The sequence below is a fragment of the Notechis scutatus genome, chromosome 2 (genome assembly GCF_049901735.1).
Source record: "Notechis scutatus isolate UNSWTSFEM ecotype Mainland chromosome 2, rNotScu1.2, whole genome shotgun sequence".
Lineage (NCBI taxonomy): Eukaryota > Metazoa > Chordata > Lepidosauria > Squamata > Elapidae > Notechis > Notechis scutatus.
Window position 1 is genome coordinate 244836874 of NC_142010.1, and position 17788 is coordinate 244854661.

At 35.8% G+C, this 17788-nt stretch overlaps 1 protein-coding gene across 1 annotated transcript in view; it reads left to right on the forward strand.

The window, feature by feature from the left end:
* FGF10 (fibroblast growth factor 10) overlaps positions 1-17318 on the forward strand; it is a 97704-nt gene extending 80386 nt beyond the window's left edge. Inside the window, exons 2-3 of the mRNA XM_026666477.2 lie at positions 13124-13227; positions 16622-17318. Of these exons, the coding sequence (XP_026522262.1) occupies positions 13124-13227; positions 16622-16840 (323 nt within the window). The 3' untranslated portion in view covers positions 16841-17318. The remainder of the gene's footprint in view (positions 1-13123; positions 13228-16621) is intronic.
* Positions 17319-17788: the final 470 nt, after the last annotated feature.

Here is a 17788-nt window from a genome sequence, read left to right on the forward strand (position 1 = left end):
CATTGCAGCAAATGCTAGTCATCATCTTAGCCTTCATTGAGTTGTAATCTTTTTGCTGGTGGAGGGTCTTGTAAAAAAGTGCATAAAATGAGGCATGCTTGAATTATGGGCAACTGTTAATGTACTGTAGATATACAGGAGAACTAGCCTTGAGTTGCTTTGAATGAGGTTAAAAAAGTACCATTCAAATTTGCCATCAGGGTACCTAGATACAGATATAACACATCAGAACTGAAAATCAAATGACATTTTTATTAAGGTGCAATTTTATAATTGTACCTTCTCTCACACTATGATGCTGTGGAGTTAGAAAAAGCTTCATATTTATTGATCTATTACATTTATGAAGGATATTCTTCATGTTTGCAGATCCCTATTTAGATTTAAACATTTCCCAGCATCGTATGCAAATATTATACAGTAAGCTAATAATGAAAGATATATTTGCATGGCTATATGGAGAATTTCACTCCAATCATTTCTTTACCTTTCATTGAATATGCCAACTGAGGTTATAGAAAATTTCAAAGTTCCCAACTGTGTCTCAAATGCTCAGTTAGACAAGCAGCATATGGTAACAGTAGCTAGAACTGATTGAAGCTTTCCAGAATCTGATATTCATATTCATTCATTGGTGACTGGTAGCAATTTTGATAATTCTTCTGGCAACAGAGTCTTTTAGGCATCAGAACTGAATTTTCAAAAAAAAAAAAAAAGGTAGCAAAAGTGTCTTTGTAAGAGGTTAAAATTGGAGAAAGAGTATACATTCTGGTCTTTTCTAGCTACAGCAATCCACAAATGACAAAGATGGTTGCATCCTGCAGAAATCTTTATTTACACTTAGAGGTGTAGAATGATATTTGCAGCATCCAACATTTTGGTGCGAAACAGTCAAAGCATTGTTAATGCAAATGTAACCAACTAAAGGGCCTCCATTCTCAATGTTTCAGAGTTCCTAAGATATTTAACTGGTAGGTGACTATCTGGAGAGATAACAGGGGTTTTGACGAAGTACTGTATGTAGTGATCTAAGAGAGCTGATAACAAGGCCTCCGTGAAGTAACTCTGCTGCAGGGAAACCTGTATCTTCTCAAATCTCTGCCTGTCTTTTGACTTAATACAACAGCTGCTTTATCAGTGGTGCTTGTCACACGGTTGCTTTGAAAGAAGGGAGGAAAAGAAAGTTTCTGGTCCGACTCTAACTGAATTTCTATTTAGCTACATTAACCACCAAATGAATGACTTATAAGGAGGTTTTCAGGAATTTATTAGCAGCATAATGACCAAAATATAAATGGTGGGTTAAGCTTGCTTATGTTTACAATTCTTTTAGGATTAAGATGAGAAGGGAGTTTCAGAGTTAGAAACGTTAGTGGTAGCCATGGATGGATATAGATGAGAGATCCCTTTACTACATATATACATCTATATCAGGACAGTTGGAAGATAATGGACACTGCAAATGGAGCTGAGCTGGGCATCCTGGAGTGAGGAGGAGTGCCGGAATAGTAATAACTCCTTAAAAAACCTTGGTCCAGCTGGCCCGGCTGGTAGCACCTTGTAAGGACCCCTTTCCAGAGTTACAGAAGAAGATGGTCAACAGTTTTGAAGGCAGAAGAGGGCTTTATGCCCCAACAACAGATAAAATGGTAGAACCATCTTTTAGGAGAAGAGAAACTCTGATTTTAAACCTCCACTGCCTTGTAGCTATATCTATTATTGGAAAAGGCTTCAGGAGCCAACCTCACTCCAGGAGTCAAAATCCAGAGCTGGAGTCCCGGAAGCAGTTTGTGACTGTGTACAATCACGTTCTGATAACTCCTGCGACGAAGCTGGAACTAATCGTATCGGCTCTGCCATTCCATTAGACTATTACAGTGACGTGGAGAGGGGGGATCTGCTGCTTGGGTAACAGTTTATTCTCCATATTAAATTACCCAGGCCTCGGTGCTCTGGAGAGGACACTCCAACTTTGCACACAGAATTGAAACAACACAGGAAGTGGCACTTATTGGTTTCATAGCACAATACCATAGTCTCTTGAGACTGAAGGATGCCAATTCAATTCAAAACCTATGTCAAATTTGCTGAATTATGTTTAGCCAAGGAACAAAGGGATAGAAGTTGCAGCTGAAACATAAGTAGCCCCAATTAGGTCATAAGTTTGTCCAACACTCTATTATTGATTCTGACTGAAAATAGCTGACTAAAATTTTAGAAGATTTTCTCTTCTGGTCTGAGTTTTACTACTATTAGCCCTTTGAGTTAGGTAATATCAAGAAATAGAATTCCAGGAATGTTCTTTATTGTTGTAGGGTAGAATAACAGAATCTTGAAAATTGTCCCAAGTTTCGATCTGCCATATTTTACACCAAGCAAAATCAAGATAGAATTATTTTGAGTTTCTTTCTCACAAGTTCTACTTTTTCAGGACTTGAATTGCTATTTCCTCTTTCCTTAATCGTTCATTGCTCTCTTCCCACTTTCCAAGGGCAGTGCTAAATTATTTTACAAATACTAAACCAAAGATAGTAGAAGTTGGACAATTTAATAGGGCACAGAAGATACATTGTTGTACATTGCTTTCTAGTACAATTGAAGTTGCCACTTGACACAGAAGCATTAAAATAAAAACACGTTAAGACATTATTGGTTTGAGTATATACAGTGTTGTACACCAGGTGGCACTTTCTCATATTCTTTACTAGACTGGTGACAAAACAAAACCAAAAGACCAAAAAGGGTGACTAAACCAGAGAAACTAGTTCTGTGTGGGAGTGAGAGGACTTTAACAAACAATTCACAGCATCATAAGCAAACTGTAATTTCCAGATATTTGAAGAGGAAACATCCATCAGTTTGAAACAGGCTTCAGAGTGATTTGTTTTTGCAGTATAGACATGTCCTAATATTCATGAGATGAATATAATTCTTCATGTGATGACACTGGCATACACTATTGTTTTTAACAAAAGCAGATTTCATTAATTATACCACAAAAATATTATCACAACTAAGGAAAGGAAAATAAAACAAGCCAAACGAACCCCCTCCGCCCCCAACAAAGGATGGAAAATGGGTTCAAAAATAAGTTCTTCTCAACCTGTCACAGTGTTCTATGGTCCAATCTTCCTGTAACTGTCATTCCAGATGGGATGAATGAATGTTACTGGTCCAAATCCCTTAGAAAATATTCACTCATGTATTCAAAGACACCCACACCCATGAGAGCAACTGTGAAGAAGTCATACAATGCTCATTTCATTTTAAGCCTTAATACATCCTCCTTGGGGTTTTTTATACTACAAAAGAGTAAATATATTCTCCAGTTAAGTTTTGTTATGTCTCCTGTTTCTCATGCCTCATTCTGAAAACTTAACAGTTTATTTTAAAAGATACAGCAAAACTATTGACAATTAAAAGGGTGACACCTAACAGATTTGAATTTCCACCCTTAGTCAATAAATGAAATAGATGAGAAATTACAATGTTTTCAGAAGGACATCGCCTGCAAGCTTCAATCTAAATCTCCAGGAGAATGAGAAGCATCCATGGAATCTCAAGTGGGCAAACAGGTGACAATGACACCTTTTCCAGGTATGTGCTTTGCACTGATCTAGAATCAGTTACAGAACTGAGAATTGCCATCCTGTCATCTGTGTTCCTGTTGATAGAAACTCTTATCTTGCCCCACTGCCTAGTGGGGCAAGGTAAGAGTTGATAGTTGAGGCCATATTCTGTTTTCTTAAAGCAGAATCAGGCCTTCATTGAGTTCCCATTTATATCAAAATTTCTCCCCTCCTCCATGCTGCTTTCACCCCTTGTTTTCCAACGGAGGGAATCCAAGTACACGTAGGGGGGATTGACTCCAATGATTGATCTCATTTGTCCCCCTCCCCAACATAGCAGCCCAGCCAAGGGAGCTCAAGTGCAACTCGTAGAAATTCTATCTCTTCTGTAGATGGAAATTTGTCTTTATTTTAATACAAGTTTTGTGCAATATTGTGAAATGTGAACTCTCTAACAAAAGTTTAAAAAGTACAGAGTTTAGCATATAACTCAGTTCAAATTAGCATATATGCACAGAAAACACTATGTGGTATTTTTGTTACAAAAATTGTCAAGGGGTTGGCCATCTCATTTATTTTCAAAGGTAAGTTTTTTTAAAAAAAAAATTCTTTGTCCCTAAACAAACCAGAAAACGTATGTCAAAACCTGGACATATTCCTTCTGAAGCAAAAAATTGTCCTTCAAGCCAAAAAGTAAAAAAGAATAAGATTTACACAGATTCACACATTCCAAGTAGGGGAAGCCAAGGAAGGAGATCAAGAGATTTCAACAAACAAAAACTACAGATACAGAGCCCATCCCCTGAGTATCAGACTGGGAGAAATCATTTGGAAATCCATACGTGTTACGGCTGGGCTCCATAAGCAAGCAGGAGTTTCAAATTTCAATGCACAAAAGCACAATCTGCTATACTGTGTAGACTTTAGACATGTTGAAAAATATACAGTATATTCCACTTCAAAGGTAGATTATTTGGTGCTTAAATATTATGCTTAAATTAATGGCCAGTTAGGAATATTATACAGATTTAGTTAGTGCATATCATGCAGAAGGCAGCCAATATTATAGGAAATTGAACATTTGTTGGGTCACAGAAGCTGAGAACATGCATACGGAGTATTCCAGTTATGGCTTTCCATGGGCAGTTTTGGAAATCTGGAGCCTACGGATAGCTCTCATGCAGAACCTCATCAGGACAACTTGTGAATATTTTCTAAGCAAACAGTTCTCCAATCAAAGCAAAGCATTCCTTCACTTTCCCCAAGTTTATTCATATTCATTTAATATGATATTTGGGCATTTGTATCTGTCAGTCAACAAGATTCCAGGCACATTTAGTGAAATGCACATAACTCAATAATCTTGTGTCCATTCCAAGTGTCTTTTTTTAAAAGATAATTTAGAATAGAATAGAATAGAATAGAATAGAACAGAACAGAACAGAACAGAACAGAACAGAATAGAATAGAATAGAATAGAATAGAATAGAATCCTTTATTGGCCAAGTGTGATTGGACACACAAGGAATTTGTCTTGGTGTAAATACTCTCAGTATACATAAAGAAAAGGTACATTCGTTAAGAATCAAGAATCATAACGTACAACACTTAATGATAGTCATAGGGTACAATCAACAATCAAATCATACTAGGAAACAGTCAAGTGGGAAGGGATGGGTGATAAGGAGTGGTGAGAAGATTAACAGTAATAATAGTGTACACTTTGTAAATAGTTGAACAGTGTTGAGGGAATTATTTGTTTAGCAGAGTGATGGCTTTTGGGGAAAAACTGTTCTTGTGTCTAGCTGTTCTGGTGTGCAGTGCTCTATAGCATTGTTCTGAGGGTAGGAGTTGAAACAGTTTGTGTCTGGGATCTGAAGGATCTCTAAATATTTTCACAGCCCTCTTTTTGACTCGTGCAGTATACAGGTCCTCAATTGAAGGCAGGTGGGTAATAATTGTTTTTTCTGCAGTCCTAATTATCCTCTGAAGTCTGTGTCTGTCCTGTTGGGTTGCAGAACCAAACCAGACAGTTATAGAGGTGCCGATGATAGACCCAATAATTCCTCTATAGAACTGTATCAGCAGCTCCTTGGGCAATTTGAGCTTTCTGAGTTGGCATTCTTTGTTGTGCTTTTTTGATGATGTATTTGATGTTAGGTGTCCATTTTAGGTCATGTGATATAGTAGAACCTAGAAACTAGAAACCTAGAGACTGGAGGATAATGAATAGTGTTACAATAAGTAGTTGAAACTAAGAACTAATATTATCTAACTAGTCATTTGTCTTAATAAAAACTAGCCAGACTTCGACCATAGCCTGTGATTTTCTATGTTTGGTTTCTCTCACCTTCCTTAATAAGAATATAAAGAAGTGTGGAAACAATGTATAAAATCACAGAGGAAATATGAGGCAATTATTCTTGTCACTGCATTAAAAAAATTTGCTTTAACTATTGGTTGTTCTGGAAAGTATGGTTCAGAGTGACATATATGTAAAAAAAAGCACTTGCAGGGTGTTAGGGCATATCTCTTATTGATATTTAAAACATTTCTAACTTACATAAGTTGGAAATGGTTCCAATACTGAGAAACCCACTTTTATAGTGGATATGGGCAAGTAGGATTAGCCATAATTGTTGCCATTTTTTGATGTTAAAAAACAGGATGGAAAAAAATAGTGTATTTGCCTTAAAACAATATGTGGACTGAAAATGTGTATTTCAAGATAGTACAAGCTTGAACTGTGCATGTACTATTACTGAGAAACGCCAATGCTGTTTTCTTGGATTTTTTAATTTGTTGTTAACAGTCTAGGAAGATTCTCAATTATAGAGGTCACGGTTGTTCCAAAAATGCTTTTTCAGAAAGAATGCTAATGAGCAAATGATTGAAAAGAATATGTATCTTTTTATCTTCCACCATTCGGTCAGAGCTGAAGAAGCTTCTTAGATGAGAAGTGAAACATCTTTAAGGGGAAAAAAAGTCCAGAGGCCTTTTGAAAAAGCACTTTTGGGTTTGCTGTTAACAGTAAAGTCATCTGGTAACACATCTTTCAGAAATGAATACTTTGAACATTAAAGGTGTTTTTTTTGTAATTAACTCAATCTTCTTATAAGTCTTGATCCATGGAAACATTCCCTCATAAAATAAAGGAAGAACATCTCAATGCAACCATGCTTGTTCATGTCAAAATATATACTAAATTTTTCCTCTTTGCTGATTTACATACTTAGTCAAACAAGAAGACACCAAACTATCAAGTACTCAAAACAGCTAATTCATGAGTAAACAGTAAAGATTAGGTTTGGTTCACATTTGCAAAATTGTAACATAATGGACTAGGGAAATATATGCTCCCATTTCCTCTTTTTAGCTGTTCATCAGAATATTTTGCTTGTTTATCACAACTATGATAAATCCTAAAAATTCGGGTCAGGGTACAAAGAGGAAACCCATATAACGCACAAAAACCTGTCAAAGTTTTAGATTAGCAGGAAGTGCTCTTTTCTGTTTCAAAACTGTGAAGAGATTTGAAACCAGGAGTAGCTAGTCTCTTAGTCTTCCCACATGTCGTTGTGGTTGAGAGCCTTCTAGAAACAGCATAAAATATTTCAGACATCTCATCATTTGAATTAAGCAAGTTCAGGATTATTTCAAATTTCTGTTTGTTCCATTGTACATCTGGAAATATTCATAAGGAAAATGACACCAAACGAGATGATAGATTATGATAGTGGAATATTAAATTATGCTATTACACTTGAAGAGAGGGAACATATTTTAAATATTCCCTGTGTTTTTCTTGGTTTTGATAAATATTTCAAGATAGGAAAAAACACACCGGATTTTCACCCATCTACCTCCTGTGCTTGTTTACAAAATAAAAACATGCCATTATATGGGCAGAGGTGGTATTCAGCAGGTTCTGACCAGTTCTGGAGAACCAGTAGCGGAAATTTTGAGTAGTTCGGAGAACCGGCAAATCCCACCTCTGACTGGAGATTTTACAGTATCCTTCCCCTGCCACGCCCACCAAGCCACGTCCACAGAACCGGTAGTAAAATAATTTGAATCCTACCACTGTATATGGGGATATATACAAATGTATATATTGTATGTAGCCGTGTGTGTGTGTGTGTGTGTGTGTTTATGCATGTTTAATGTGACAACCAACTTTGTGTGTGTTAAAAATTGTCAGCAATGGTCTCAAAAAACATGGGGCCAATAAGATTTCCTGGTTTATTCCTTTCTCACCAGTTCATCTAGAAATCAGATATAGTCTAGCAATGGAATTTTTATAATTTGCAACTCTGAACTACAACCCAACACTACTTTTTTCACTTTTTTTGCCACTTTGCTGCCCTTGCAGGATAACAGATTTACGGGATTACAAATTAACTAATGGAGACCAGATCCCAAGAATTTAAGGGGTTGAGATCACCTGAGGATATGAAAACCAGTTTCAATTCATCTTTTACATAACAAAATCTAGAATTCAGCCAAGTTCAATTAATTATTAAATCTAGCTTGATTTAGGCAAATATAAGAGAGGAAAATCCAAATTTCATTCTGTCACTCTGGGGCAAAGGGGGTCATAATATAAATTCTGATCAGAACTTCCTAAATATGAATATAATTGATTCATTTGATTAAATAGTCCAACTAAACATTATTTTATTCTGATATACTGTATTAGGGAGCTTTACCTTGATTAAATATTGGGTCAAAACAAAATAAGTTGCTGGATCCATTTGAACTGCTATACTTGCAGGCTTTATACTTGAACGTGTTATCTAGCTCAAAAGTTGAACAAATGTCTAGGGCTGCAAAATGATACTTATTATTAGTCAATAGAATTGCAGTTTATGTAAAGTGTTGCAATCCTTATAAGCAAAATAAGATTTAAAAAAATAGACCATTGGCGCATAAACTAATACAATTCCATGAAAATGTTAATGCAACAAGGAATTAATTCAGTCTGGCATTACTACAGAGGCCACAGCAAGCAAACATGTCCTTATGAAAGAATTGTCTATGTTCTCTATTGCTGTCTGACAAGCAGCAGAATATTGATCACAAAAAGGAAAATGAGCCAGTTCAAACTGCAGTAAGACATAAATACTCTTTGATGAAAAGAAAACTGTATTGCTTGGATTACAACAGAGGTTCTCAATGCAAATCATCAAATTGGCCATTTTATCCCTCTTGCTAAACAAAGATAGATTAAGGTGGACAGGACTATTTTTCCTCCTTGTTTTAAAGCTGGAATGATGACTCAGAAATCAAATGGCACCAGGTTGTCTGTATGAATTTAACATATGATGAACTCTACAATTCATGAACCTTGAAGTATCAGCATAAATGTGGCATTTCCAGGAGAAGAAAGCAGTAGCTTTACAGTTGGTTTTGCGTGAGATCCTTTCTGAAAAAAAAAATAGTTCCAGTTCATTCCAACTAGAAAACTCAGAGCAGATTCTATTTATTTCATTCTCACTTCCATATCTTGCCTGTTCTCCAAGAATTTAATGGTCAACGATTATTGACAAAATAAAACATTTCACATGATTACGTCCTGGAGTTTACTGTCACCAAATGTGGAAATGTTCATTCGACTTAAAGAAGATAAATAGACTTAAAGAAGAAAATTTCATGAACAATGCATCTTTAAGTGGATTATGGGACTTTCACATTCAGGGACAATCTGTCATTGAGTATCAGTTACTATAGAACAGCAAAAGATCACATGTGCATGAACAGCTTTCAGTTCTTTCCATCTGAAAGGCAAATATGGGAATAGAAAAAGATGGAGTCAGATACATCTGTTGCCGTTATCAAGTTGGAAGATGGCATAGCAACTGTTATAGGAGAAGCTTGTACTATATCATTAATGATTATATTGTTTAAAGGGGGGGGAAATTGTCCCAGACTCAGAGCTGGTTCCAATAGTGCAGAGAACAAGGAACACAATGTTGATTGGAAATGGCAGTGTCACATTAGATGACGAATAAAGTTTTGCAGCAAATAGATCATTATTTATGAGTGTTTTATTACTTATATTGTAGCCTATTAAATATGTTAGACTAATCAGATGCTAGGCATGGTAAAGAATTCACATATCCTGTGGCAGAAGGGAAAAGAAAATTGTTTTGCCTGGCCCAATTCATGTGGATTGCATTAATTGTTTATGTCTGACAAAAATGGATGATTTATTATTGGAGAGGAGAACTGCGTCCCACATCTGTTGTCATTATGAAAGCTACACAAAATGTTACTGAAAACAAAAATCAGTTTGATTTTTGTTTACTTCCTTTGCTTCTCATTGTATTACAATATTGGGGTAATATATTACTAAGCCCTGAATGGATGCAACTGAAGAAGTAAGTTATATTAGAATCAATTTCTATACTAATTACTATGACTGAATAGCATACAATTAATACTGTACCATAACAATAGTCCCAATACATTTACATATTTATACAACAGACAAAGCACTACTTTTGACTTGTATATTCTGAAATTAGATATAGATAATCCTGAACCTCAGGATCAATTAAAATTGTTGTATTATGACTTTACTCAAATGCTACTAAGTGAAAGGCATATATTCTCATTATATTCTGTATATTCTCTTCATCACTACATTTCCCATTATGCACACACAGTTGGAGAGAGAAGAGTGTGAGTGGCAATGGTCATTTTTGGCATTTTTTCCTCCAACAGCTTGTCTTTCTGATATCTAATATCTCTTTCTTCTCCGTTTCCTTTCTGTTCCTGCACCAGAACTAAAAATAATTAAGAAAACAAAATCCAAGGTGGAGCAATTTTAATCTGTAGCACAGCTGAAAGATTTGTGTGTGGTTTCACCTACTTTTCACTCATTTCTACAAGTAGTCCATAACTTACAATCATTTGTTTAGTGACAATTGGAAGTTACAGCGGCACAGAAAAAAGTGACTTATGGCCTTTTTTCCCATTTACAACCATTGCAGCATCCCTCTGATCATGTGATCAAAATTCAGATGCTTGGAAACTGGCAGGTATTTATGACAGTTACAGTGTTTCAGGGTCATGCCACGTGATCAGCTTTAGTGAAACACTGTTCAGAGTATTGCATCGTAAATTCAGCGCCAGAAAAGTAAACACAGATGGTTGAGGCTTCATTTAACTTCTTTATAAACATATAAAGTAAATTTTACAATACCAGTTGTAGATTGCTCCAACATGGAGCAAACTCAAACAGAAGCAAACATGTTACAGGTTCAGAACAGAACAGCAACTCAGGTGCTCAGAAACAGACATCAGTTTCACTTTAGTTCAACAGGCAAGCAAGCAAGTTAGTTTCTCTTTCACTTTAGAGCTGAGCACAAAACATAGCTAAACCACACCCAGATTCTCTCTTTAAGTTTCAGCCCTCAATTCAGCTCTCATTGGCTGACCTTGTTACTATTCCAGTTCATGAATATACTCTGATACACACAAAATCAATGGGGAGTCAGATTCACTTAAAAACTGGGTGTTACTAACTTAACACCTGCACTTAACAACTGTGTGAAGAAAGGTCATAAAATGGAGCAAAATTCACTCAACAATTACCTTGCTTAGTCATGCAAATGTTGAGCTCAGTTGTGGTTGTACGTTGTATTCATTTTTCATTCCCCTGTATGGCCAGGGAAAGGGTGAAAAACCAAAGCAACATTGCTCATCACTTCATTTCAATCTCAATAGAGTTCAATATTAGTTACCCCCAAAGGAACAGTTTTCAAGAAAGACAAAGCGAAAAATTATTTTCCCCCAACTGAAGGCTGGATCTGTTTAGAGCTAAATTTAACTGTGTCAATAAGCTTTCCAGTGATCCAGTTATGTTGTGGGGGCCAGAGCAATATTGACTTGATTGTTTGTTTGTTTAATATATTTTCCATGACCCTACTTGTGCCACTTAAACAGCTATTTGCCTCCGCTCCATTTATACAACTATACAGCAATTCATCCAGCTGTCCTCACAATGTTCTTTTTTTAAACTTTATCACCGATGTACTGTAGATTATCTCTAATGAATGCTAAAACCCTGATTTGGGATATTAAGCTATTATGCACAACAATTCAAACAGGAGATGGCCAGGCTGAGCCCCAGGGAGAGAGTCAAAAGTGTCATCAGTCATGAGTCCCTGCACGCCCACAAGAGATCTAAGTCCATCCCACTTTGAATTCCTTCTTAACCCCTGCTAATTTCCCTTGACTGTTAGTAGTTCAGATTCTTGTAAAGACCTTAAGCTTTCAATAAATCCTTATACTCATTTGAACTGCCTGAATCTCCTGATTTTCCCCACACTTGACAGATGCAGCCTTTATGAGCCAAATAAATGATGTACCTGTAAATAGGTGCTTAGATTGGACAGGTTAATCTGATGCTTCAAAGCTATATTTGGCCTCCAGAAAATTTGGGTGGGGCCTGAAGAATCTCTCCAAAAGTTGGCACTGAATTGCAGTTTTCAGTATGAATGGAGAATAATCCACTTAATTGAATATAATTAATGTGATTTACATTCAATTAAAATTACTTAAAAGTCCATTTCTTTGACTTCTCTCTACCTACTTTATCAAATATGACTGGCAGGTGCCAGCGAAATGGTGAATATAAACCTCAACCACAAATGTATTATGTACTCCTGGGACAATAATTTTCCAGGATATCTCCTTATAATGATGCATTCAGTAGATGGGGAAGCAATAACATTTATTGCAGTCAATGACTGGCTAATACAACAAAACAAAATTGTGTAAACTACACGACACATTAAATATACAGCATGCTATCATGTTAGAAGAAGTGTGGGGTATAAAAGCCACTTGAAATATATCTCCTGGCCAAGCTTTAAAGTTAAGTTGTTGTTAATATTATCATAAAATAAAAATAACATTGCTTACCTAGTTTGGCGAGACAGGGGGATAGAGAAAGAGCCAAAGACATCCATGCTCCAGAGGTAAATATATTTTACTGAAAATGAAACAGAAGGAGTTTTATGGTATTTGAGAGGACAAGATTTTGAACTATCAGATTTAGCTCAGCCATATTCTAAAATATACTTGAAAAAAACATAAAGTGCAGCCAAGATATTTAATTTTATCTAAATATCCTATAAGGAATAAAGTGCTTACCACTGTTTCTGCCTATCACAATGAATCTGCTATTCTATTGACATATGCTATAAATTTAATACAATATTGTGGTTTAGATGTCCCTTTTGATAAATTTCAATGAAAATCTGTGCTAAGAAGAGTTGAGCTGTTTCACTAGTTAAGGAGTTTGAAAGGCAGAGAGAGGAAAGGAAAGATAATAATTAAAACAATGTTCATATAAATCCATGCCATAATAGTTTCTGGGGTTCATTGCCTGGTTGTTTTGGAAGTTAAAAGGATTTGAGTAGTTCTTGATTCTATTGTACAAAAAAAGTTTATCTTGGTTTCCCTCAATCTTTTCTTTGTTAGCTCCAAATTTTTAGATCTTGATCTGTATTTGTCTGATTTTTTTATCTGCTCTTGTATTGTAGGCATATTGGAAATAACATCTGTGGAAATTGGAGTGGTGGCTGTTAAATCTATTAACAGCAATTATTATCTTGCCATGAATAAGAATGGCAAAGTCTATGGATCTGTAAGTACATTTTACTTTCTTCTATGTAGTTTCTTCTGTTTGTTTCTGTTTCTTCATACATACATACACACACACACATTATTTATATACTCTTGTGTGTGCATGCCTGTGTGTGTGTGTGTGTGTGTGTAGCAATTCTTTCCTCCATTATCCATCAATACTCTTAACCTTGGAAAGTTGCTTGAACTACAGAGAGTGAGAGTTCAAATTCACCGAGTGAGCTTCTGTACCTAAGGGGCTTGAAAGGCAAGTTATTATATATAAACAGGGAGCAAACACTTCTGAGGATGTTACTATAGTTCCACTGTCAGGCAATGCTTTTCATGCTGATTGGAAGATGCTCATGATTGAAACCTAGATCTTCCACATCCAAATAAAATGCACTTTGATTAATTATATTCCATTATTTCAAGCTGTTATTACCCCTTTCCTTCTTGGACTCTAGCTGAAAACATGGAACATTTTTATAGGTTTCTTATACCTGGAGTAGCATAAAACTAATGTCCGTAGTTCCAAAAATGTTTTCCATTTTTTCTTGGATTAAATAGTCCCCAAACAGCCATATTTAAACTTCACTCTGTCCGGAAAAATAAAATCTGCCCTGACAGCCATGTTTCAAAGTTATAAATAATGTGCACATTCAGTTATGTTATTATCTATCTTTTTATCACTACTAACCTGTAACCTTTAACTGGGCAAAGCAGGGAAGCAATTTTTGAACCAAGGTTCTTTAAGTGGATGAATTTATAGAATGTATCCAAAATCCAGCAGTCATGATTCCCATGGAATGGAATTTTAGCAAATTTTATAAAACAGTTTATGAATAAAATTATCATAAAATGGTGCATAACATAATACAAAATGTCATAAAACAATTCCTCTGCTAATATTTATGCTACGCAGTTCAACACAAGCTACTTTCAAGTAGGTACAACTCTGGGAAACGGGACAACTTGCTGTAGCCAACTTGCCACGGCCAACTCGCCACAGTCAACTTGCCATGGCCAATGTCATCACTGCCAACTCACTGTGGGACAACTTGCTATGGCCAACTCACCATGGAACAACTCACTTTGGGACAATTCAACAATTCAATTTAATTATTTAAAATAATTTAAACAATTATTTTAATTGTTGTCATTCACATTTTATTTTATCCCTCCTTTGGCATCTTTTCTTTATGATTCTATTCGACTATTTCTTCTATATTAGTGTAATTGTTGTCCTGCGGTGAGTTGTCCTGCAGTGAGTTGGCTGTTGCAAGCTGGCCATGGTGAGTCGTCATAGACCCACATCTCTGAATATATCCCAACTTTTCCAGGTAAGACACCACATTAGAAACATTGTCATCGTTGAAGACATCGAGGAATCTGATAAGGAAATATCTCTGAAAAGATGACGCAAAAGATCACAGATTGTCTAGGTTAATAATAAAAACAATGTCAAAACCCTTGAAAGAAAATTCAAGTACACATTCAGCTTTTCTCTATTTTTTAAAATTCTTTTATCAAGCTTACCCTCATGAAAAGTAGTATATCATATAATGTAAACATTGATGCAATATTTGGATTTGAAGACAATTCATACAGCTTACAAATGTCTATTATTCTGGGAAATGTTTAAAAAAATAATCAAACAAATCAGATTCACATATCTATTATTTTATTCCCTTCCGTATTGAATCAACAGAAAGCACTTGATTATTTTTTAAAAAAATTAACGTACAAAGGGGAGATTTTAATTAAGGTTACAAGGAATGGAATTTTAGTTGAAATTGACCAGATCTGCATCCTCCATATATTAATGCATAACTGTAAGATATAGTTGTGAATCAGATTATGGATTCTGGAATGTAGGAAACCAAATAATTCCTGGATTATACTCTTAAGTATAAGAGTATAAGTATAATTTAAAAACTGCTTAATGTTTCAGAGGAATTAAAGTTGTATTTGATTTGTCCTTCACTGGGTCACCTCACAAGTCAATCACTTTTATATGCTACTTCTCTTATTTTGGAGAATTGCTAGTAGAGATTATCTGTATGACTTTAGAACCCTTCTTTTTTCCTTCTCAGTTCTTCCATCTTGTAATAGAATATGTCAAAGCATTCCTTACATAATCAATAACTATTTCTACTCCTAACTTCCAGATTCCCACTTATTTGAAAAAGTATAAAGTATAATTGTAATGAATGTACTGTAGAGTCTAAAAATGGATATCAAACCCTATGATAAAAGTGAGCTTCAGATTGAGTAATGATTAGGGAAGAGCAATCACACCTGTGTTTTTTATTGTTTTTGAAGAGTTTTAACTTGTCTGCTTTTAAAGGTGGCTTAAGAATCTCCAGGGCTTAGTATGTTTATTGTGCGTGCAAAAAAGCGAGCATAAAAATGTGAAGAGAGAGAAAAAGCTTAGTGGCATGTCTTCATTACAGAAATAAAAGCATATCCTTATTTGTTATTCAAGGGGTTCACCTTGCATGTCACCTTCTCTCTTTCTCTCCCTCTCTCTCTCTCCCTCCCTCCCTCCCTCCTCCCGTCTCTTTCTCTCTCTCACCCCACCCCACCCCTCACTCTTATTCCTTCTCTGAATGCTATCCATTTTGTTTTTTCATCCACTGCAGGCCTTAGTCCACCTATCTACTGTATGTTAATTGTGATTAACAGACATCTAAGGTTGCAAAACATGCAAGCTAAATACTGAGTATGTCATTTAGAACAGCTAGATCTGTGAAATAATGCCTATACATTCCAGGCAGATGTGCCATGAGTTTGCATACATTTTACTTTGAACTTCTTCGGCACACAGCTGCTGCTGTTGCTGCTACTGCTGCTGATTCAGCAGCACAATAAGTCCGTATGCTGTACCACTAATTTTTGAAACTCAGTGGATAGGCAAATTATCTTTTTCCAACATGTGCCCTGCTTATTTGTCCTATCTGTTTATCAAGAAAGAATGATACAAACAAGTGAGAAGAGGAAATGTCCAAGAAATGTTTATTGTGAGCTTTGACAGTTGGATCTGAAGATCCCTTTTTGGAGGCAAAAGAAACTTACCATTTATGGGCAATGGCCACTCTGGAAAACAGGATATTTGACCTTTAAAATGGATCTTTTGATTGGGCTATAAAATAAATGTTTGCTTGGATACTTTGATGACCATGTCTAGCTGTCTGTGCTTTTGGCATCTACCCTGTGGTTCAAGCCTTAATGCTGCATGGAGGGACACAACCCTACAGAAAGGATAGCCACCATATATATTTAAAAAAATCAGTTCTAAGCATACCCCAAAGTTATCTATTTCTTTTTATTGTACTTACTGGTCTTCACCTCTTCACCTTCTGATATTGTCTGTGGTTTTTTTCTTTCTGTGTTTTCTTTTTCTTTTCATACAGAAAGAGTTTAACAACGATTGCAAACTAAAGGAGAGGATAGAAGAAAATGGGTACAATACGTATGCCTCATTCTCCTGGAAAAATAATGGAAAGCAAATGTTTGTGGCTTTGAATGGAAAAGGCGGGACGAGGAAAGGACAGAGAACCAGACGGAAAAACACTACTGCTCATTTTCTTCCCATGGTAGTTGACCCACAGATGAAGGACTTCTTCTACTGATAGCAGCTGAACCAAAGATTTTGTCAGGAATACCTTGTACTCCTCTCAAAAGGCAAAGGCAAAAACAGAGCATCTGCTCTATTTGACGGATAACGGGGGAAGGTTTTCTATTCTGTCGAATTATGAAGTACCTCCAATTAGTTACGTGTCATATCCTATAATCAAGACACAAGCTGGATCAAATGGGATCAGAGCTTTTTCCAGTGCAAGCAAATAATGATGGTGATGATGATTTTTTTATCTTGCCAATAGAACTGAAAGGATATGAGACAATGTATGGGGGCGATGTTGGGGAAAGTTATTTATGGAATACTAACTCAAATCAAAAGAACTTCATTCAAGCCTAATGATCCAATGAACAGTTAAGCATTTACTGTAAGCACATGGGTCATCTGCAGAAAGAAGAAAAGATTTTGGAACGGTCTCATATGAAAGAGATGAATAGGATTAAGAAATATAAGCATATTAAAGTTGTTCTAACAAAATTAATAGTATGATTCCCCATCTCTTTGTATGCTAACGCCATGCCTTTGTATTTCTCCCTAAGTTATTTATTTAATAGGATGTTAAATATCTTTCTTCTCTATTTGGGGGGGATTGTTTGAAGGATTTTCTTAGTTGCTCCTTCTATCATAATCTTTTCTTGCTGTCCATATTCTTTGCAAGATTGACAAAGTCAAGCCTTGAATCCTTGCCCAAATTTGCATAAATACAGGAAGAACAACACAAAAGAAAAAACATAGGATTGTAGATTGTGTTCACTTGTGTTTCCCCCATTTCCCCTCCCCCCTTGAAACTTGTTTTTTAAGATTTGCACTTAAAATCGATAGGATCAGAAATGAATGGAAATTGTAACAGGATCTGTGTGCATTTTGATTACTGCTTCTCTCACAGATCCAAAACTTCCTACAAAGTATCATCTACAGCAGGGGTCTCCAACCTTGGCAA